Source organism: Cherax quadricarinatus, chromosome 33, assembly GCF_038502225.1.
Source record: "Cherax quadricarinatus isolate ZL_2023a chromosome 33, ASM3850222v1, whole genome shotgun sequence".
Taxonomy (NCBI): domain Eukaryota; kingdom Metazoa; phylum Arthropoda; class Malacostraca; order Decapoda; family Parastacidae; genus Cherax; species Cherax quadricarinatus.
Genome location: NC_091324.1, coordinates 20,860,575 through 20,884,261, shown reverse-complemented (window position 1 = coordinate 20,884,261; position 23,687 = coordinate 20,860,575). Strand labels below are relative to the sequence as shown.

The following is a 23,687-nucleotide window of genomic DNA, read 5'->3' as shown; positions in this document are numbered from 1 at the left end:
GGGTGTTATTGTCTGTAGTGTCGTGTTATTGTCTGTAGTGTCGTGTTATTGTCTGTAGTGTCGTGTTATTGTCTGTGGTGTGGTGTTATTGTCTGTGGTGTGGTGTTATTGTCTGTGGTGTCGTGTTATTGTCTGTAGTGTCGTGTTATTGTCTGTAGTGTCGTGTTATTGTCTGTAGTGTCGTGTTATTGTCTGTGGTGTGGTGTTATTGTCTGTGGTGTGGTGTTATTGTCTGTAGTGTCGTGTTATTGTCTGTAGTATCGTGTTATTGTCTGTAGTGTCGTGTTATTGTCTGTAGTGTCGTGTTATTGTCTGTGGTGTGGTGTTATTGTCTGTGGTGTGGTGTTATTGTCTGTGGTGTGGTGTTATTGTCTGTAGTGTGGTGTTATTGTCTGTGGTGTGGTGTTATTGTCTGTGGTGTGGTGTTATTGTCTGTGGTGGGGTGTTATTGTCTGTAGTGTGATGTTGTTTGTGGTGTGGTGTTATTGTCTGTGGTGGGGTGTTATTGTCTGTGGTGTGGTGTTGTCTGTGGTGGGGTGTTATTGTCTGTAGTGTGGTGTTATTGTCTGTGGTGGGGTGTTATTGTCTGTGGCGTGGTGTTGTCTGTGGTGTGATGTCTGTGATGTGTTATTGTCTGTAGTGTGGTGTTATTGTCTGTGGTGTGGTGTTATTGATTGTGGTGTGGTGTTGTCTGTAGTGTGGTGTTATTGTCTGTGTGGTGTTATTGTCTGTGGTGGGGTGTCATTGTCTGTGGTGTGGTGTTATTGTCTGTGGTGGGGTGTTATTGTCTGTAGTGTGGTGTTATTGTCTGTGGTGGGGTGTTATTGTCTGTGGTGGGGTGTTATTGTCTGTGGTGTGGTGTTATTGTCTGTAGTGTGGTGTTATTGTCTGTAGTGTCGTGTTATTGTCTGTGGTGTGGTGTTATTGTCTGTGGTGTGGTGTTATTGTCTGCAGTGTCGTGCTATTGTCTGTGGTGTCGTGTTATTGTCTGTGGTGTCGTGTTATTGTCTGTAGTGTCGTGTTATTGTCTGTAGTGTCGTGTTATTGTCTGTAGTGTCGTGTTATTGTCTGTGGTGTCGTGTTATTGTCTGTGGTGTCGTGTTATTGTCTGTGGTGTCGTGTTATTGTCTGTAGTGTCGTGTTATTGTCTGTAGTGTCGTGTTATTGTCTGTAGTGTCGTGTTATTGTCTGTAGCGTCGTGTTATTGTCTGTGGTGTCGTGTTATTGTCTGTGGTGTCGTGTTATTGTCTGTAGTGTCGTGTTATTGTCTGTAGTGTCGTGTTATTGTCTGTAGTGTCGTGTTATTGTCTGTAGTGTCGTGTTGTCTGTAGTGTCGTGTTATTGTCTGTAGTGTCGTGTTATTGTCTGTAGTGTCGTGTTATTGTCTGTAGTGTCGTGTTATTGTCTGTAGTGTCGTGTTATTGTCTGTAGTGTCGTGTTATTGTCTGTAGTGTCGTGTTATTGTCTGTAGTGTCGTGTTATTGTCTGTAGTGTCGTGTTATTGTCTGTGGTGTCGTGTTATTGTCTGTAGTGTCGTGTTATTGTCTGTAGTGTCGTGTTATTGTCTGTAGTGTCGTGTTATTGTCTGTAGCGTCGTGTTATTGTCTGTGGTGTCGTGTTATTGTCTGTGGTGTCGTGTTATTGTCTGTAGTGTCGTGTTATTGTCTGTAGTGTCGTGTTATTGTCTGTAGTGTCGTGTTATTGTCTGTAGTGTCGTGTTGTCTGTAGTGTCGTGTTATTGTCTGTAGTGTCGTGTTATTGTCTGTAGTGTCGTGTTATTGTCTGTAGTGTCGTGTTATTGTCTGTAGTGTCGTGTTATTGTCTGTAGTGTCGTGTTATTGTCTGTAGTGTCGTGTTATTGTCTGTAGTGTCGTGTTATTGTCTGTAGTGTCGTGTTATTGTCTGTGGTGTCGTGTTATTGTCTGTGGTGTCGTGTTATTGTCTGTGGTGTCGTGTTATTGTCTGTGGTGTCGTGTTATTGTCTGTAGTGTCGTGTTATTGTCTGTAGTGTCGTGTTATTGTCTGTAGTGTCGTGTTATTGTCTGTAGTGTCGTGTTATTGTCTGTAGTGTCGTGTTATTGTCTGTAGTGTCGTGTTCTAGTGTGGTGTTTTTGTGTGTTGTATTATTGTTTGTTTTGTGGTGTTACGTGGTGTTACAGTGTTATATAGTGTTACTGTGTGTTATATAGTGCTATTGTGTGTTATTTAGTGTTACAGTGTCTTTTGTGGTGTTACTATGATATAAGATGTTATTGTGTGTTATGTAGTGTTATTGTGTGTTATGTGGTGCTATGTGCTAAGAAATGCCATTCATTGAACATTATTAAAAGAAAGATTGGGTTCCTTAATTTTGATAGGTTATAAAAGCATCAGTAAGGGGCTACATACACACATTTACATATGGATATGTATAGATATGTTTCATGGCTCGGTTGGCAACGCACTCGCCTGACAATACTGAGTGTATGTGGCTCGATCACTGGCATGGGTGGAAACGTTGGGCATGTTTCATTACATTTACTGCCCCTGTTCACCTAGCAGTAAGTAGGTATCTGGGTGTTAGTTGACTGTTGTGGGTGGCATCCTGGGGGGGCTGGTACACCTTAGAAAGATCTGGACTTTGAAAGAAATTGATTTGTATATATGGTATAAACCTTGGTAATGAATACCGACAAGTTGGTTTAGAAAGACACGTAAGCAAACACTGTAACATATTTATTAGAAAACGTTTCGGTCCTGGGACCTTGATCACTTAAGCAGCACCAACCCAACAACACAGGAGTCACATGATTTCATCGTCTACCCGTCCTCATCATAGGTAGAGGTTGTTTTGATAAAGACCTGCCTCGTATGAGCCAGTAGGCCTTCTACAGTGTTCCTCCATTCTTATGTTCTTATGACATTCCTCAGGTCACGTGCGTCACATCTCACTCTCCGCCTATATATATAATGTCTTTCTACCTCTGTATGTTAGAAGTGATCAAGGTCCCAGGACCGAAACGTTTTCTAATAAATATGTTATAGTGTTTGCTTACATGTCTTTTTAAACCAATTTGCATATATATATGTCATGCCGAATATGTAAAACTGGTCAATTAGCAAGAACTACTTTAAAATTAAGCCCTTTCTAAAAATTTCTCTTATAAGTTTAAAGATATATATTTTTCATTAATGTTAATGTAAAAAATTTAAATTTTGCACCAAAAGAATCTTAGAAAACTTACCTAACCTTATTATAACAAGAACAATTTATTTTAGCCTAATCCTACTAAATATATTTTAAAAACTTTTACAGTAATTTAATACTAAACAAACACAGTGAAATATTTTTTTTTCGTTAGGTTAGGATGATTTTGGCGATATTATTGCATACACAAATTTTCACTTGTCCTATATGGCAAGATGAGCGTTGCTATTTAAGCCAAGATCGCAAGTTCTGCCTATTCGGCACGATATATATATATATATATATATATATATATATATATATATATATATATATATATATATATATATATATATATATATATATATATATATATATATATGAGAGAGAGAGAGAGAGGGAAAATGTAATTACCTCGCCTCTCCTACGTAATTACTCATGGAAAATCTCATGGAGCCCTCCCCCCCCCCTCCAACTTCCACGGAACGGGATCATTCCGTGGAACGATCCCGTTCCGTTCAGATGGCAGGATTGTTTAATTCATGGAAAGCGTTAAACTAATATGGATTTTTCATCGCAAGACATGGTGCAGGCTTGATCCTCCGTCTGAATTCCCCGTCTCCGATGGGAGGAGCGTCTAGATCCCTGAATGATCCACATACATGGGCGTCTACACTCCTTAATGATCCACATTCAGGGGCGTCTACACTCCTGAATGATCCACATACAGGGGCGTCTACACTCCTGAATGATCCACATACAGAAGCGTCCTAAATAATCCACATACAGGAGCGTCCTAAATGATTCACATACAGGAGCGTCCTAAATGATCCACATGGGCTTAGCTTTTGATATCAACCTATGTATTACACCTTGTTTTCCTCGGCACAGGCGCTGCCTACAACTATGGCGACGGGGAGAGCTCTAGCGATAGTGAGGAGGAGGCCTCCACGCGCCTCTCCACCTCCAAGAGCTTTCCATCTGCCCTGCGCGACAACCACCATCACCACCACCACGCCAACCACCACCCGCACGCCAACCACCACCCGCACGCCAGCCACCACCCGCACGCCAACCACACCCCCTCTTACCACTCGTACAACCAGTACGGCCATCACAACTACCACCAACTGGGTCCTTCGAGGTCGTCTTCCCAGTACTCGGCACCAGAGGACGTGGGCCCCTCAGGTGAGAAATGGGAGGAACCATGTGGGTGTGTTGAAGTGGGTGATGAGGGGGGTGGGAGTAGTAGTAGCAGTAGTGGTGGTGGTGGTAGTAGTAGTGGTGGTAGTAGTGGTGGTAGTAGTGGTGGTGGTAGTAGTGGTGGTGGTAGTAGTAGTGGTGGTAGTAGTGGTGGTAGTAGTAGTAGTGGTAGTAGTAGTAGTGGTGGTAGCAGTAGTGGTAGTAGTAGTAGTGGTAGTAGTAGTGGTAGTAGTAGTAGTAATGGTGGTGGTAGTATTAGTAGTAGTAGTAGTAGTGGTAGTAGTAGTTGTGGTAGTAGTAGTGGTACTAGTAGTAGTGGTGGTAGTAGTGGTGGTAGTAGTAGTGGTGGTAGTAGTAGTGGTGGTAGTAGTAGTGGTGGTAGTAGTAGTGGTGGTAGTAGTGGTAGTAGTAGTAGTAGTGGTGGTAGTAGTAGTAGTAGTGGTGGTAGTAGTAGTAGTAGTGGTGGTAGTAGTAGTAGTAGCGGTGGTAGTAGTAGTAGCGGTGGTAGTAGTAGTGGTAGTAGTAGTAGTGGTAGTAGTAATGGTGGTGGTAGTATTAGTAGTAGTAGTAGTGGTAGTAGTAGGGGTGGTGGTGGCAGTAGTAGTAGTGGTGGTAGTAGTAGTAGTAGCAGTAGTAGTAGTAGCAGCAGCAGTAGTAGTAACAGTGGTGGTAGTAGTAGTGGTAGTAGTAGTAGTGGTAGTAGTAGTAGTAGTAATGGTGGTGGTAGTATTAGTAGTAGTAGTAGTGGTAGTAGTAGGGGTGGTGGTGGCAGTAGTAGTAGTGGTAGTAGTAGTAGTAGCAGTAGTAGTAGTAGCAGCAGCAGTAGTAGTAACAGTGGTGGTAGTAGTTGTAGTAGTGGAGGTGGTGGCAGTAGTAGTAGTAGTAGTAGTAGTAGTAGTAGTAGTAGCCGTAGTAGTAGTAGCAGTAGTAGTAGCAGTAGTAGTAGTAGTAGTAGTAGTAGTAGTAATGGTAGTAATAGCAGTAGTAGTGGTAGTAGTAGTGGTTGGAGAAATTGTGATTCAAATTCAAATTCAAATTCGAAGTTTATTCTCTATAAGGATTACAATGCTGAGTTTACAGAATTTGGTTATTGTATGGTTTACATGTAGTAAAATAATGATTACAGAGTATACCACTAGAATACCTAGCATGGCTAGGCATTTCTGGCAGACTTAGTTTAAATCTTAATTTTAAAATATTACAAATTATGAGGTAAGTTGGTATTATGGCTAAGTGACTAAATACTAGTTTGTGAGTTTAGCAATGTGAATGCTTTTGTTTTGGCACAGTACATAGTTTCAGTATTGGAGTATCACAGGATTCATTATTTTAAGATTGAGATTAATATTTCTGTTTATGGTCAAATGGGTGAGTGTAAGTGTGAACCACCAGGTGGTATTCGTGTAGTTAGTTGACGGGGTGTATCAGGGAGATAAGATGTTTTCTAATGGTAGTTTTGAAGGTGATGAATCTGTCTGCAGTTCTAGAGTTCTCAGGTAGGGTGTTCCAGATTTTAGGGCCTTTGGCATACATTGAATTTTTGTAAAGGTTTAGTCGGACACGGGGAATGTCGTAGAGATGTTTGTTTCTGGTGTTATGCCTGTGGGTTCTGTCACAACTATCAAGAAAGTGTTTTAGGTCAAGGTTGATATTGGAGTTTAAGGTCCTGTAGATGTAGATGTAAGTGTGGATGTACTGAACAGGGAGTAAGTTTAGATCTATGAAGAGTGGGGGGGTGTGTTGCCAGGGATGGGATTTAGTGATTATTCTTACTGCAGCTTTCTGTTGGGTTATTATTGGCTTTAGGTGTGTTGCTGCAGTTGATCCCCAAGCACAAATAGCATAGGTGAGGTATGGATAAATGAGTGGTATAGTGTGAGAAGGGCATTTTGTGGAACGTAGTGTCGTATCTTGGAGAGGATCCCAACCGTTTTGGATACTTTTTTGGTTATGTGTTGGATATGGGTGCTGAAATTCAGGTTGTTGTCAAGGTATAGGCCTAGGAATTTGCCCTCATTATGTCTGGTAATTAGAGTGTTGTCCATCTTAATGTTAATTTGTGCATCTCCTGCTCTGCTACCAAACATAATATAGTAGGTTTTGTCAGTGTTAAGCGTAAGTTTATTGGCTGTCATCCGAGTCGATATTTTGATCAGCTCCTCGTTAACAATGGTGTTGAGGGTGGCAAGATTAGGGTGAGAGATGACAAGTCGTGTCGTCAGCAAAGAGAATGGGGCTTCAGGTGTTGGGATACGTTTGGAAGATCATTGATGTATATGAGGAAGAGCAGGGGACCATGGACACTTCCCTGCGGAACTCCAGTATCAAGTGGCCGTGTTGTTGATGCTGTGTCTTTAATGGTGACATACTGATACCTATTAGTAAGGTAAGATTTGAAATAAGCAAGCGCATGGCCTCTTATACCGTAATGGTCAAGTTTGTGGAGTAGGATGTCGTGGTCTACTGTGTCAAAAGCTTTGCTTAGGTCAATAAAAATTCCTAGTGGATATTCCTTATTTTCCAATGCTGTGTAAAGCAGATCTAGCATTTTTATGATTGTATCATTAGTGCTTTTATTTTTCCTGAATCCAAACTGGCAGGGGTTGAGTATGTTTTGTGTCGTTATAAATGAACATAGTCTCCTGTGCACGAGTTTCTCAAAGATTTTGGATAGCAATGGTAAGTTTGATATTGGCCTATAGTTGTTTAAGTCTGTAGGGTCACCACCTTTATGTATTGGTTTAACCCTTGCCATCTTGAGTAGTTTCGGGAAGGTGCTAGTTTCTAGTGACTTGTTAAAAAGTAATGAAATAGCATGCGAAAGGACATGGGCCGCTCGCTTGTACAGTAATGGTGGGACATGAGACAGATTCCCTGAGTTATTTTTACCCCTCAAGGAAGGCTCCTTGATGTTGGTGAGGGGCTCTTGATTTAGGGAATTGGATCTGTGCTCCAGTTCCCCGAATTAAGCCTGAATGCCTTCCACATCCCCCCCCAGGCGCTGTATAATCTTCCGGGTTTAGCGCTTCCCCCTTGATTATAATAATAATAATGAGTTATTTTTAAGTGACTTTATAATCTCGGTGACTTCCGTGGGCTCAGTTGGTGCAAGATAGAAGGAATTTGGGAAATTCCCATCTAGGTAGTCCCCGGCATGGGCATTGGTATGTGGGATTTTATTGGCGAGATTAGATCCTATGGTTGAAAAGAAGTCGTTTATCATGTTAGCTGTGTCAGTGGGATACAGTGGTGTTTCATTAGGTTTAGTTAGGACAATATTCTTGTTTTTTTTTCAGTTTGTGGGTCCCTAGAATCTGAGAGAGTGTTTTCCAGGTCTTTTTTATATCTCCTCTAGTATCTGCGAATCTACTGGAGTAGTATAGTTGTTTGGCTTTTATTACTTTGGTGAGAACTGATGAATAGTGTTTAAGAGTATCTTTGTGTATTAAGCCCTGTCTATATTGCTTTTCGTATTGGTGTTTCTTGTCAATGGATTTTAGAATGGTGCTGGTTAGCCATGGGCAACCAAGCCGTTTGTTTGTGATCTGTTTCGTTTTTATAGGACAATGTTTCTTGTATAGTCTAAGTAATTTGTTAAGAAAAATGTCTGTCCAATCATCAATACCATTGGCCTTGGAGAATTCTGTAGGCCAGTCAACAGTCTCTAGGTCAGCTGTGAACTTCCTTATTGAGGCCTCATCATGGAGTCTAAATGAGACTTTGTTGTATTCAAGTGGTGGTTTACTAATGTTTGTCAGGAGGAAGGTAGGGTAGTGGTCTGTAGTGCTATCTGTGATTATCCCTGATTTAAGGGGGCTAGTATATTGGTCCATATGTGGTCTATTATGGTTGCACTTGTCTCAGTGAGCCTGGTTGGTTTAGTGATTGTTTGTATGAGAAGTGTGCTGTTCATATTGTGATGAAATCAGTTACAGGCTGATCATCCAGCTAAGAGAAGGTGGTGCTTATTCATTTGTCTGTTTGTTATTAGTGACTTTAATTTCTCACTGAAATTTGGGATGTTTGTGTGAAGTATCCGGTAAATGGCACCGATTGTTATAGGTGTCTTAAGGTTTTCTTACAATAAAATTAGCAAGAATGTATTCCCCATATTCATCACTAAAGCAAGTGGTGCTAATACAAGATAATTGGTTAGAGTAATAGATTGCAATACCATCCCCAACTTGGTTTGGTCTGCAGTTGTGAATTGCTGTGTATCCTGGTAGAGGGTAGATATCTATTGTGTCCTGCTTAAGCCAGGTCTCAGTAAGAATAATGCAATAGAAGGGTGTCTTTAGTGATTCAAGGAGTGCCAGGAGGTCATCATAGTGTTTGCTTAAGGACCTGATGTTGTAGTTAAGTACTGATAGACTTTTAGCATTGTTTAGGATAGTGCTGGCTTGTGATGCTGTGTAATAAAGGCAGTTACTTTCCAATAGGTTTTGATTGGGTGTCAGATTATGGAGGTTTAGATCAGGGTCAACGTGATCAATCATCTTCTAGGTTTAAATTATGGCTATTTATGTCCTGAGTTGTGTGTTGAGTTCTAGTACTGATATCTGTAGTGGTGGGAAGTTTGGACAAGTATATAGCTAGTGTATTTTGGTCATATAGAGTATAGTCACTGCTACACATAATGAAGTTGATGCTGTCTATGTGTTGTGCTGGAATGAACTAAAGTACAATTAGGTATAAACTAGTAACATAAAAATACAAATTAAAAATAGAACAAGACTCTCACTTGAATTGCACTAAGGTCTAATATAATGACTTTTGTGGAGTCTATGTTTTGAGCTAGAATGAGCTATAGTACAACTAGGTTTAATCTAATAATATAAAAATACAAATTAAAAATAGCACCAGTCTCTCACTAGTAATTGCACTATGGTCTAATATAGTGAATTTGGTATTGACTATGTATTGAGCTACAATGAGCTATAGTACAACTGAGAGCACAAGACTCTCAATTGTAATTGCACTAAGGTCTTATATAAGTTGTTTACAAGAATTAGAGTATAACTAGATTTAAATTGACAGGATAAAATACACAAGTTAAGGTAGCAAAAGAATAATAATAAAAAAATTATAAAAATAAAAATGGCAATGACTTGGTTATAATATGCTAGTAAGATGGTAGACAGGATAATATAAAAGTTGTAGTTGAAAATACTAGTTTAAAAAAGTATAGAATAAAAATGGTCAATAAAAGAAGTTTACAATAAGCAAAATTGGGCAATAATAGGGATTTTAGAATAAAATTGGGCAATTGAGTATTTCTTAAAGTGAGGTAGAATTATTGAGGACAAGTTATGGTTAGTTTATAATAAAATAAGATAGAACAGTGATGTGGTAAGTTGTAAAAAAGGAGATAGATTCTGTAGATATTAAACACAATTAAGACTATGAGGTAGAATGGTCGTTGAATACAACAATGACAATCAAAAGTAGTTGGGGTATTAGAATTTTAGGGGGGCACAAATTTATGACAATATAACACTAACGGTGGACTGTGGGTATTATCTGCACTTTACTCTGATTCTGTTAGTCCAGCCTCTCTTAGGAATGTTTTAAGGTCGTGTTCTGTAGAGATGTAGTATCTCTTCCCAGTGGGCTGTTTCCTAACTGCGATTTTTCCATCCCTCACAAAGCACTGGTGGATTTTTTGGGCATAGCGTAATTTTCTTAGCCGATAAAGAAGGTTTTGTCTTGTTTTGGTAAGGCACTCATTGACGTAAACATCAGTTTTCATAGAAATAGATGTTTTTAGTAGGTTGTTTCTTTGTAGGCTAGTTTGGAATTTTAACAGCACTGTTTTTTTACCCGCTTGGTAGCCCATCAGTTTGCAATCCTTTAGGTTATCACTACGTATGTTAAGGCGAAGGTGATCCTTGATAAGTTGTAGGGTGGTCTCCATGCAGGTCTCTTGGGTGACTGTGGCTGGGAGATGTTTTCTGTTAACTACAACAGCGTCAGATAGCTGCTGTTGGTCATTATGGTCTTGGAAGTTGGTTATGACATTGACAAGTTGTTGGTCCACTCTTGATCTTTCCTCTATAATGTTGGTAGTAAGTAGGGTGACTTAGTCTTTTAGAGTGTTGATGGTGTCTAGGGACTGGGTGTGGGTGTTGCTTTGTTGTTCTAGAGTGTCTAGCTTATGTTCAAGAGCAGTGATCTTGTTGAGGTAATCTGCATTGCTAGCTTTTAGTTCCTGCATTTCTTGAGTTAGTTTGGTGATCGTTTGGTTCTGAATCGTAAGGAGTTTAGCTATTTCTGGGTCGGTGATCTTCTTGACATCAAATACTGGGAAGGAGTTATCTTGGACTGTGGCAGCGGCCATGTTTGTTGTTGTCTGTCGTGTGTTGTGGTGGTGCCGGTGGGTGATGAGGGTTGTGTCCTGGCTGCCAGTACCACAAGTTTTCCTCTTGTTATTACTGCTCTCACCTTTGATGTTAGGAGTCCTTAGCTGGTTACTGGATCTTCTTTTATTACTCTGACCCTTGTCCATTGGCTGTGGCTTCGGGTGAATAGTAGGCGATGGGTGAATGTTGTGGAGTATCACTTCAGTGTCAGCGGGGTAGGAGGTGGTAGTACGAGTCCTATTAGTTGGTAATTTGTGAACTTTTGGGTGATTTCTGCAGTTGATTTATATCATTCTGGGTATCCACACATGTTAGTGTTATGTGGGTCTTGATTAGGTCATCACTGGGCTGCTGGGAACCTCAGGTGGAAGTAAAAATAGAGGACAAGGTTCCTATTGCCGCTGCCGCCTCCTTTTAGGATTGCAGAATTTGTGATAAAACAGTTGAAGAATGGTCTGGCTGACAAATGAGAGAGAAAGAGAGAGGAAGAGAGAGAGAGGAAGAGAGAGAGAGAGAGTTAGAGAGAGAGAGAGGAAGCGAGAGAGAGAGGAAGCGAGAGAGAGAGAGAGAGAGAGAGAGAGAGAGAGAGAGGCGCCGTGGAGGCTTGATTCACCATTCCTTAAAAATCACTGGCTTTCCCAGCGCGCAGTGATGGCTATGGTGGCGAGGCGAGCACCAACCTCATCTCCCTGGCCGAGAAAGGAGGTGCGGGAGTGGGCGTGGGCGAGGAGGAGCCCGTGGGTGTGGGCGTGGGCGTGTCGTCCTCGTCGGCGTCGTCTTCAGGCTCCACGACCAGTGGCGACGACGACCTCTTGACGCACCGTGCGCTACGACACAGGGATCCGCGAGCTTACCGCCAGATGTCACCTAGTCGTTCCCCCTACCACGCTACCTACCACCAGGTGAGTGTGCTACCACGCTACCTACCACCAGGTGAGTGTGCTACCACGCTACCTACCACCAAGTGAGTGTGTTACCACGCTACCTACCACCAGGTGAGTGTGGTGGTGTGTTACAGTAGTGTGGTGGTGTGTTACAGTAGCGTGGTAGTGGTGTGTTACAGTAGTGTGGTGGTGGTGTGTTACAGTAGTGTGGTGGTGGTGTGTTACAGTAGTGTGGTGGTGGTGGTGTGCTACAGCAGTGTGGTGGTGGTGGTGTGTTACAGCAGTGTGGTGGTGGTGTGTTACAGTAGTGTGGCGGTTGTGTGTTACAGTAGTATGGTGGTGGTGTGTTACAGTAGTGTGGTGGTGTGTTACAGGAGTGTGGTGAGGACGGGACGGTGGGGGAGGCGCTGTTGGTGAGGTGCGGCACCATTGAGGCAGGGTTCGCATACGACCTCCCCACCAAGACTTTGACAGTTCACATCCTGCAGGCCAAGGATGTTCCCAGCAAGGAGCGAGGAGGAGCCGCGAACACACAGGTCAGTGTGCAAACACACACACACACACACACACACACACACACACACACACACACACACACACACACACACACACTAATAATAGACCACTGCTTTTACACCATTTAACGAAGCTTCACAGACGGATGTGGCCACTTAGAAACTCATTATTAAACAAGTGTGAAAGTCAGTATTACTGTACCCTGTCCCATTGCTTCGTTCAACTGGTCATGTTTCCGTGTGTTAATGTGACCTGGTGAGTTTTACTGCTTACAATGTGTTTATGATACTTTTGCTTTCATATATTTTCACCTAATCGTTACATTAAAGAGAAACACACAATGTTAGCCGTTCACTTTATCAGATAGTTGGGGTAGAGTCATCAACCATGGTTGATGTGTCCTCTCGTAGGTGTGGGAGGCTTTATGTTTCAACCATGGCTGATGTCTCTCTTGGGGGTATGGGGGTATGATGTTTCAACCAAGACTGGCCTCTCCTCCTCCTATAGGTTTGTAGATGAATGGTTCAGAGAACCGACATGTTGATAAATTAGACACATGTGCAACTCTTGGGTATCTTTATTGAGGAAACGTTTCGCCACACAGTGGCTTCATCAGTCCATACATAGGAGAAACTTGAAGAACAGGAGGAGAATGAGGTAATCAGTCCCTCAACCTTGAGTCGATGTGTTCAGTCCATCAATCTTGAGTAGAATACGGCAGATGAGCGGAGAAGCAGCTTATAAACCGTATGGCAGGAGAGGTGTAGCAGTCATAGGTAGTGTCACATTTGTTCAATGTGGAAGTAGGTTGTGCCCAAGAATTAGGAATTCTTCGCTTGCCTAATTCTTGGGCACAACCTACTTCCACATTGAACAAATGTGACACTACCTATGACTGCTACACCTCTCCTGCCATACGGTTTATAAGCTGCTTCTCCGCTCATCTGCCGTATTCTACTCAAGATTGATGGACTGAACACATCGACTCAAGGTTGAGGGACTGATTACCTCATTCTCCTCCTGTTCTTCAAGTTTCTCCTATGTATGGACTGATGAAGCCACTGTGTGGCGAAACGTTTCCTCAATAAAGATACCCAAGAGTTGCACATGTGTCTAATTTATCAACATGTCGGTTCTCTGAACCATTCATCTACAAACCTGTCAGACACTGCAACTTCTTGGGATCTTAATACTTAGGAATTCTTCGCTTGCCTAATTCTTGGGCACAACCTACTTCCACATTGAACAAATGTGACACTACCTATGACTGCTACACCTCTCCTGCCATACGGTTTATAAGCTGCTTCTCCGCTCATCTGCCGTATTCTACTCAAGATTGATGGACTGAACACATCGACTCAAGGTTGAGGGACTGATTACCTCATTCTCCTCCTGTTCTTCAAGTTTCTCCTATGTATGGACTGATGAAACCACTGTGTGGCGAAACGTTTCCTCAATAAAGATACCCAAGAGTTGCACATGTGTCTAATTTATCCTCCATAGGTACAACTTCTGATGTTTGGGCCATGACTGACGTCTTCAGCAGGTCCAAATACAGATTTTTCAACCACGGCTGAAATCTCCTTCCGTTCCAGGTGCGGGTGCTGCTGCTGCCAGCGCGCAAACAGAAGCACAAGACTCGCATAAGACCAGGAGAGAACCCGCAGTTCAATGAAGCTTTCGTCTTTACCAAGATAAGCCCAGGTCAGTATAACAATGGGAATGGATGAGTTAAACCCATCGCAGTTCAGTGTAAAGGCATTACCAGGGAACAATATTTACCAAGTAAATATGTCACGTTGCCTTGAGGACGTTTATCTTAGTATAAAGCGATGGGCGTTGGCCTATACTGTATATGTATGCTAACGATGAGCACTGTGAAAGTCTGAATGTGAGATGGTGACCGGTGTTTTGTGAAAGCTTTTGTAGTGAAAGTGCAATGGTTTAGTGTAAATGCTAATAATTTCGCTATGTTTTAATGAAACATGAAAAGCTCATCAAATGCCGTGTATTAAAACCTTTGATAGTATAATACCAAGTCTTCCCAATCGTTTTTAGGCTCCGTATTCCCAAACATTGACCGAGTTCACGTACCCCACGTCGCCTTTGTCACTCACAGTAGTGTGTTTACACTCGCACACATCACGTCTCACATCCGTTACTTTCGTTATATAAGCTCCGTGCGTTTACATAAGAACATAAGAAAGAAGGAACACTGCAACAGGCCTACTGACCCATGCGGAGCAGGTCCATGTCCCCCCCCCCCGGATAAGCCCAATGACCCCCCGGATTAGCTCAATGACCCACCCAGTCTGGTCACCTCCACTCAAGGAAGGAGCACGGAACCAGACCCAGCATCACAAGCTAGTCAGGTCTAACTCACACCCACCCACACCCACTCATAAGAACATAAGAACATAAGAAAGGAGGAACACTGCAGCAGGCCTGTTGGCCCATACTAGGCAGGTCCTTTACAATTCATCCCACTAACAAACATTTGACCTACCCAATTTTCAATGCTACCCAAGAAATAAGCTCTGATGTGCAAGTCCCACTCAAATCCAACCCATCCCACTCATGTATTTATCCAACCTAAATTTGAAACTACCCAAAGTCCTAGCCTCAATAACCCAACTAGGTAGACTGTTCCACTCATCTACTACCCTATTTCCAAACCAATACTTTCCTATGTCCTTTCAAAATCTAAACTTATCTAATTTATGTGTGTTAGGTAAGACACATATGCAACAGTTAGGTATCTTTATTTCGAAACGTTTCGCCTACACAGTAGGCTTCTTCAGTCGAGTACAGAAAAGTTGATAGAAGCAGAAGATACTTGAAGACGATGTAATCAGTCCATCACCCTTAAAGTTTTGAGGTGGTCAGTCCCTCAGTCTGGAGAAGAGCATTGTTCCGTTGTCTGAAACAACATCGTCTTCAAGTATCTTCTGCTTCTATCAACTTTTCTGTACTCGACTGAAGAAGCCTACTGTGTAGGCGAAACGTTTCGAAATAAAGATACCTAACTGTTGCATATGTGTCTTACCTAACAATCTGTCGGTATTTTATACCATTTTAATGTTCCTTATCTAATTTAAATCCATTACTGCGGGTTCTCTCTTGGAGAGATATCCTCAAACCTTGTTAATATCCCCTTTATTAATACCTATCTTCCACTTATACACTTCGATCAGGTCTCCCCTCATTCTTCGTCTAACAAGTGAATGTAACTTAAGAGTCTTCAATCTTTCTTCATAAGGAAGATTTCTAATGCTATGTATTAATTTAGTCATCCTACGCTGAATGTTTTCTAACGAATTTATGTCCATTCTGTAATATGGAGACCAGAACTGAGCTGCATAATCTAGGTGAGGCCATACTAATGATGTATAAAGCTGCAGTATGACCTCTGGACTTCTGTATGGTTAAGTTCTACATTATTTAACTTATAAGTGCTAGGGTTATGGACACTCCCGAGCTTCAGAACCTTGCATTTATCTACATTGAACTGCATCTGCCACTTTTCTGACCAAGAGTAGAGTTTGTCTAAATCCTCCTGAAGTTCCCTAACATCTACGTTTGAATCAATTATCCTACCTATCTTCGTGTCATCGGCGAATTTGCTCATATCACTAGTAATTCCTTCATCAAGATCATTGATATATATTATAAACAACAACGGGCCCAAGACTGATCCCTGTGGAACGCCACTTGTTACTGATCCCCACTCGGATTTAACCCCATTTATGGACACTCTCTGCTTCCTGTCTGTGAGCCATGATTCGATCCACGAGAGCACTCTTCCCCCAATGCCATGAGCTGCTACTTTCTTCAACAGTCTTTGGTGCGGAACTCTATCAAATGCCTTACTAAAATCTAAGTAAATAATATCAAATTCTTTATCGTGGTCAACAGCCTCAAAAGCTTTACTGAAGAAAGTTAATAAATTAGTTAGACAAGACCGGCCTCTTGTGAATCCATGCTGAGTATCATTAATCAAGCTATGCTTATCGAGATGGCTTCTTATAATCTCAGCTATAATTGACTCTAGTAATTTGCCTACAATTGAGGTCAGGCTTATTGGGCGGTAATTTGACGGTAACGACTTGTCCCCTGTTTTAAAAATAGGAATTACATTAGCCATCTTCCACATATCAGACACTGCACCTGTTTGAAGAGATAAATTAAAAATATTAGTTAATGGTTCACAGACTTCCATTTTGCATTCCTTTAGAACCCTTGAAAAAACCTCATCAGGACCCGGTGACTTATTTTGCTTCAGTCGGTCTATCTGCTTCACAACCATTTCACTAGTGACTGTGATGTTACATAATTTATCTTCTTCTGATCCACTATAAAAATTAATTACCGGAATATTATTAGTGTCTTCCTGTGTAAAAACCGAGAGAAAATAATTATTTAAAATCGAGCACATTTCATTCTCTTTGTCAGTAAGATGTCCATAGTTATTTTTAAGGGGACCTATCTTATCTCTGACTTTTGTTCTATAGACCTGCATATTTCAAATAGCCAACGTTAAAACACTTCATGAATATCAGTGATAATGCAAAATAATAAGCATAATATAAATAAAAGAAAATATTCATGACATGTTGCTGCTTACCCATCAATACGATGGATGATGCTCCTGCATCTCAGCACGAAGACCAGCATCCATCTTCTGGCGATATCTTGTATTCATAGCTGTGAGCGCAGATAAACCAGCCTCTCTTAGTTGCGCCGAGGCGAATGACATCGGAAACGTCAAGGCTCGGCTGGATAACTCCGTGTGTTACACTTCCACAAGACTTACGACCAAAAACCCACAGGTGGTTTTTGCTTGAGTTATATTGACACTCCCCATGGGACGATAACAGTATTGTCTACCACTGTTATATTCAGCATTTTCTTTGTTTCCATGAATTCTTGTAGCGTGGAAAAACACCGAATAGAATTCTTATTTGCACAACTTCACCAGAATGTTGGTTCTTTTATTTTTTTTTTAATAATTTTGTCGACCTTGTCCAGTGTGATGAGCACCGTGACACTGGTGTCCAAGACACATGAAGTCAGTTGATTCAAAACGAGTTGTCCGCAAATAATTGTTGATCTTCCTATCTTAGTTCCAAAAAAAAATGGCATTGTCAGAATTTTGCTGCCTGAGAACCAGCACACTACAGTGCGTACGGCGCGTGAGAAGGAGCACACTACAGTGTGTACGGCGCGTGAGAACCAGCACACTACAGTGCGTACGGCGCGTGAGAACCAGCACACTACAGTGTGTACGGCGCGTGAGAACCAGCACACTACAGTGTGTACGGCGCGTGAGAACCAGCACACTGCGGTGTGTACGGCGCGTGAGAACCAGCACACTGCGGTGTGTACGGCGCGTGAGAACCAGCACACTACAGTGTGTACGGCGCGTGAGAACCAACACACTGCGGTGTGTACGGCGCGTGAGAACCAGCACACTGCGGTGTGTACGGTGCGTGAGAACCAGCACACTGCGGTGTGTACGGCGCGTGAGAACCAGCACACTACAGTGCGTACGGCGCGTGAGAACCAGCACACTACAGTGTGTACGGCGCGTGAGAACCAGCACACTGCGGTGTGTACGGTGCGTGAGAACCAGCACACTGCGGTGTGTACGGCGCGTGAGAACCAGCACACTGCGGTGTGTACGGTGCGTGAGAACCAGCACACTGCGGTGTGTACGGCGCGTGAGAACCAGCACACTGCGGTGTGTACGGTGCGTGAGAACCAGCACACTGCGGTGTGTACGGCGCGTGAGAACCAGCACACTACAGTGGGTACGGCGCGTGAGAACCAGCACACTGCGGTGTGTACGGTGCGTGAGAACCAGCACACTGCGGTGTGTACGGCGCGTGAGAACCAGCACACTGCAGTGTGTACGGCGCGTGAGAACCAGCACACTACAGTGTGTACGGCGCGTGAGAACCAACACACTGCGGTGTGTACGGCGCGTGAGAACCAGCACACTACAGTGTGTACGGCGCGTGAGAACCAACACACTGCGGTGTGTACGGCGCGTGAGAACCAGCACACTACAGTGTGTACGGCGCGTGAGAACCAGCACACTGCGGTGTGTACGGCGCGTGAGAACCAGCACACTACAGTGTGTACGGTGCGTGAGAACCAGCACACTGCGGTGTGTACGGTGCGTGAGAACCAACACACTGCGGTGTGTACGGCGCGTGAGAACCAGCACACTACAGTGTGTACGGTGCGTGAGAACCAGCACACTGCGGTGTGTACGGCGCGTGAGAACCAGCACACTACAGTGTGTACGGCGCGTGAGAACCAGCACACTACAGTGTGTACGGTGCGTGAGAACCAGCACACTGCGGTGTGTACGGCGCGTGAGAACCAGCACACTACAGTGTACGGCGCGTGAGAACCAGCACACTACAGTGTGTACGGCGCGTGAGAACCAACACACTGCAGTGTGTACGGCGCGTGAGAACCAGCACACTACAGTGTACGGCGCGTGAGAACCAGCACACTACCGTGCGTACGGCGCGTGAGAACCAACACACTACCGTGCGTACGGCGCGTGAGAACCAGCACACTGCAGTGTGTACGGCGCGTGAGAACCAGCACACTGCAGTGTGTACGGCGCGTGAGAACCAGCACACTACAGTGTGTACGGCGCGTGAGAACCAGCACACTGCGGTGTGTACGGTGCGTGAGAACCAGCACACTGCAGTGTGTACGGCGCGTGAGAACCAGCACACTGCGGTGTGTACGGTGCGTGAGAACCAGCACACTGCAGTGTGTACGGCGCGTGAGAACCAGCACACTGCAGTGTGTACGGCGCGTGAGAACCAGCACACTACAGTGTGTACGGCGCGTGAGAACCAGCACACTGCGGTGTGTACGGTGCGTGAGAACCAGCACACTGCGGTGTGTACGGCGCGTGAGAACCAGCACACTGCGGTGTGTACGGTGCGTGAGAACCAGCACACTGCGGTGTGTACGGCGCGTGAGAACCAGCACACTGCAGTGTGTACGGCGCGTGAGAACCAGCACACTACAGTGTGTACGGCGCGTGAGAACCAGCACACTGCGGTGTGTACGGTGCGTGAGAACCAGCACACTGCGGTGTGTACGGCGCGTGAGAACCAGCACACTGCGGTGTGTACGGCGCGTGAGAACCAGCACACTGCGGTGTGTACGGTGCGTGAGAACCAGCACACTGCGGTGTGTACGGCGCGTGAGAACCAGCACACTACAGTGTGTACGGCGCGTGAGAACCAGCACACTGCGGTGTGTACGGTGCGTGAGAACCAGCACACTGCGGTGTGTATGGCGCGTGAGAACCAGCACACTACAGTGTACGGCGCGTGAGAACCAGCACACTACAGTGTGTACGGCGCGTGAGAACCAACACACTGCAGTGTGTACGGCGCGTGAGAACCAGCACACTGCAGTGTGTACGGCGCGTGAGAACCAGCACACTACCGTGCGTACGGCGCGTGAGAGCCAACACACTACCGTGCGTACGGCGCGTGAGAACCAGCACGCTACAGTGTGTACGGCGCGTGAGAACCAGCACACTGCAGTGTGTACGGCGCGTGAGAACCAGCACACTGCAGTGTGTACGGCGCATGAGAACCAGCACACTACAGTGCGTACGGCGCGTGAGAACCAGCACACTGCGGTGTGTACGGCGCGTGAGAACCAGCACACTGCGGTGTGTACGGCGCGTGAGAACCAGCACACTACAGTGCGTACGGCGCGTGAGAACCAGCACACTGCGGTGTGTACGGCGCGTGAGAACCAGCACACTGCGGTGTGTACGGCGCATGAGAACCAGCACACTACAGTGTGTACGGCGCGTGAGAACCAGCACACTGCGGTGTGTACGGCGCGTGAGAACCAGCACACTGCGGTGTGTACGTCGCGTGAGAACCAGCACACTACAGTGTGTACGGCGCGTGAGAACCAGCACACTGCGGTGTGTACGGCGCGTGAGAACCAGCACACTGCGGTGTGTACGACGCGTGAGAACCAGCACACTGCGGTGTGTACGGCGCGTGAGAACCAGCACACTGCGGTGTGTACGACGCGTGAGAACCAGCACACTACAGTGCGTACGGCGCGTGAGAACCAGCACACTGCGGTGTGTACGGCGCGTGAGAACCAGCACACTGCGGTGTGTACGACGCGTGAGAACCAGCACACTTCAGTGCGTACGGCGCGTGAGAACCAGCACACTACAGTGTGTACGGCGCGTGAGAACCAGCACACTGCGGTGTGTACGGCGCGTGAGAACCAGCACACTGCGGTGTGTACGGCGCGTGAGAACCAGCACACTACAGTGTGTACGGCGCGTGAGAACCAGCACACTGCGGTGTGTACGGCGCGTGAGAACCAGCACACTGCAGTGTGTACGGCGCGTGAGAACCAGCACACTACAGTGTGTACGGCGCGTGAGAACCAGCACACTGCGGTGTGTACGGCGCGTGAGAACCAGCACACTGCGGTGTGTACGGCGCGTGAGAACCAGCACACTGCGGTGTGTACGGCGCGTGAGAACCAGCACACTGCGGTGTGTACGGCGCGTGAGAACCAGCACACTGCGGTGTGTACGGCGCGTGAGAACCAGCACACTACAGTGTGTACGGCGCGTGAGAACCAGCACACTACAGTGTGTACGGCGCGTGAGAACCAGCACACTGCAGTGTGTACGGCGCGTGAGAACCAGCACACTACAGTGTGTACGGCGCGTGAGAACCAGCACACTGCGGTGTGTACGACGCGTGAGAACCAGCACACTGCGGTGTGTACGGCGCGTGAGAACCAGCACACTGCGGTGTGTACGACGCGTGAGAACCAGCACACTGCAGTGTGTATAAGTGCCTCATGCTGCAGTAGAGTTGAAAATATTCTCGAATTCAACGGACGAACTTCGAGGAAGTTGACCATTTTCACAAAATCCTTGATGTTAATAACAATCCCATTAACACGCGAAGGAGAGAACACTGAGCGTACAACACCTCACTATCAACAGCGCCGGCACACTAACCACCTCCCTCGTGCACCCAAAACACAATGTAATTAGCTCACCACTCATCACTTTATTTGGCAGGGTTTCAATATATTCCAATCGATTCCCTTGCTTTATATCCTCGTGTCGCGAGACGAAACGAAAGGAGAAACAGGGTACATATTTGTCAATCAGGCCAGCCAAGATCTGAGTTTCGGTCTTTTTTTTTTTTCACTTCGTCCATTAGTCGAGTGTCTTGAGTATGGGAGTGATGAACGATAATTCCAAAATGATCGTGAGCCTCCCCACGGCCTTAATGGATGCACTCTCAGAAATCCTTGAAAGTTATTAATTTATTTAAAAATAACCACTTTTATAATACAGTACCTCCTCTGGTACCAGGCGAAATTGCAAACCTGGAGAATGTACAGAGGACTTTCACGGCACGTATAAGTACGACAAACTACCTAATTTACTGGGAACATTTGAAATCCCTTGTATGTATTTTCTGGAAAGCAGGCGAGAAAGATATATGATACTATACACGTGGAAAATCCTAGAGGGACTGGTCTCAAATCTGCACACGAAAATAACTTCCTAGGAAGAAAAAACTTGGTAGGAGATGCAACATCCCCCCAATGAAAAGCAGGGGCACCACAAGTACGCTAAGAGATAACACAATGTGTGTCAGGGGCCCAAGACTGTTCAACTGCCTCCCAGCATACATAAAGGGGGATTACCAATAGACCCCTGGCTGTCTTCAAGAAGACGCTGGACAAACACTTAAAGTCAGTTCCTGACCAGCCAGGCTGTGGCTTGTACTTTGGTGTACGTGCGGCCAGCAGTAACAGCTTGGTTGATCAGGCCCTGATCCACCTTGAGGCCTGTTCACGGACCGGGCCGCGGAGGCGTTGACCCCCGAAACCCCCTCCAGGTATACTCCAGGTATGTTCAGCACATCTTAATTTTAGTGGTAATGATGGCATTCCACTATGTGAGTGCAGGCTGTATCTAATGTGTGCGTTGAGGCTGTACCCAATGTATATGTCAGTATGTTGATAGTCACTGTATATGTGTTGGTGTTCACTGCATGTGTGTTGATGGCGTGTGCTGCATGTGAACTGCATGTGAGTGTATGGAGTCTGTCTGTATGAGTGTTGATGGTGTTCACTGTGTGCGTGTTAAGACTCTCCACTATATGTATGTGTGTGTTGAAGTTGGATTCACTCTGTGTATGTAAATCTTTAAGTTATAGCACATCCCAACACACATTACACCCTACACTTTTTTCCACAGATGAAGTACAGCAGTTTGGGGTGCGGCTGCGGCTGTATGGCTGTGAACGCATGCGGCGGGAGAAGATGGTAGGGGAAGTGATTGTTCCCTTCGCCTCCATTAACCTGGCACTCGGCAACTCCTTCTGGCTCACCTTAGAGCCTCGAGCAAACCTAGCAGTAAGCAACTTTGAGTATATAAATGTGAGGTGCATAGAATGACTGAGGCTCGATCCTCCGTTTGCTAAATGAAGGCTGCCACTCGCGGTGTTTATATAGAAAGTGTCCCGAGCCACGGTTAGTGGTCGGTGCTTCGAGCCTCCGCCTCGTCTACACACATTCCTTGTGGTTCTCGATTCCTAATCCATTACCTAATGTAACAGAATTAGTGATTTTTTTTAAATTATGGAGGTTCGACTTTTTTCAATTTAGTGTCACAGAAAAACATCATTAGTAGTAGTAATAGTAGTAGTATTATGATTAATAATAATAATGATGATTGCAGTAATAACAGTAATGATAGTACTACTACTGATAGTAGTAGTCAAATGAATTGTGATGACAGTGCACTTTACACACACACACACACACACATCCTCCTAACTTCCAAACTACGAATTCTCTGCATTATATTCACACCACACATTGCCCTCAGACATGACATCTCCACTGCCTCCAGCCTTCTCCTCGCTGCAACATTCATCACCCACGCTTCACACCCATATAAGAGCGTTGGTAAAACTATACTCTCATACATTCCCCTCTTTGCCTCCAAGGACAAAGTTCTGTGTTTCCACAGACTCCTAAGTGCACCACTCACTCTTTTTCCCTCATCAATTCTATGATTCACCTCATCTTTCATAGACCCATCCGCTGACACGTCCACTCCCAAATATCTGAATACGTTCACCTCCTCCATACTCTCTCCCTCCAATCTGATATTCAATCTTTCATCACCTAATCTTTTTGTTATCCTCATAACCTTACTCTTTCCTGTATTCACCTTTAATTTTCTTCTTTTGCACACCCTACCAAATTCATCCACCAATCTCTGCAACTTCTCTTCAGAATCTCCCAAGAGCACAGTGTCATCAGCAAAGAGCAGCTGTGACAACTCCCACTTTGTGTGTGATTCTTTATCTTTTAACTCCACGCCTCTTGCCAAAACCCTCGCATTTACTTCTCTTACAACCCCATCTATAAATATATTAAACAACCACGGTGACATCACACATCCTTGTCTAAGGCCTACTTTTACTGGGAAAAAATTTCCCT

At 44.7% G+C, this 23,687-nt stretch overlaps 1 protein-coding gene across 3 annotated transcripts in view; it reads left to right on the top strand.

Moving 5' to 3' along the window:
• Syt14 (Synaptotagmin 14) overlaps nt 1-23,687 on the top strand; it is a 136,340-nt gene that overhangs the window by 88,736 nt on the left and 23,917 nt on the right. For all 3 annotated transcript variants that reach the window (XM_070090898.1, XM_070090897.1, XM_070090899.1), the window contains 5 exons: nt 4,058-4,354; nt 11,371-11,630; nt 11,987-12,148; nt 13,724-13,832; nt 22,435-22,592. In XM_070090898.1, the coding sequence (XP_069946999.1) occupies nt 4,058-4,354; nt 11,371-11,630; nt 11,987-12,148; nt 13,724-13,832; nt 22,435-22,592 (986 nt within the window). The remainder of the gene's footprint in view (nt 1-4,057; nt 4,355-11,370; nt 11,631-11,986; nt 12,149-13,723; nt 13,833-22,434; nt 22,593-23,687) is intronic.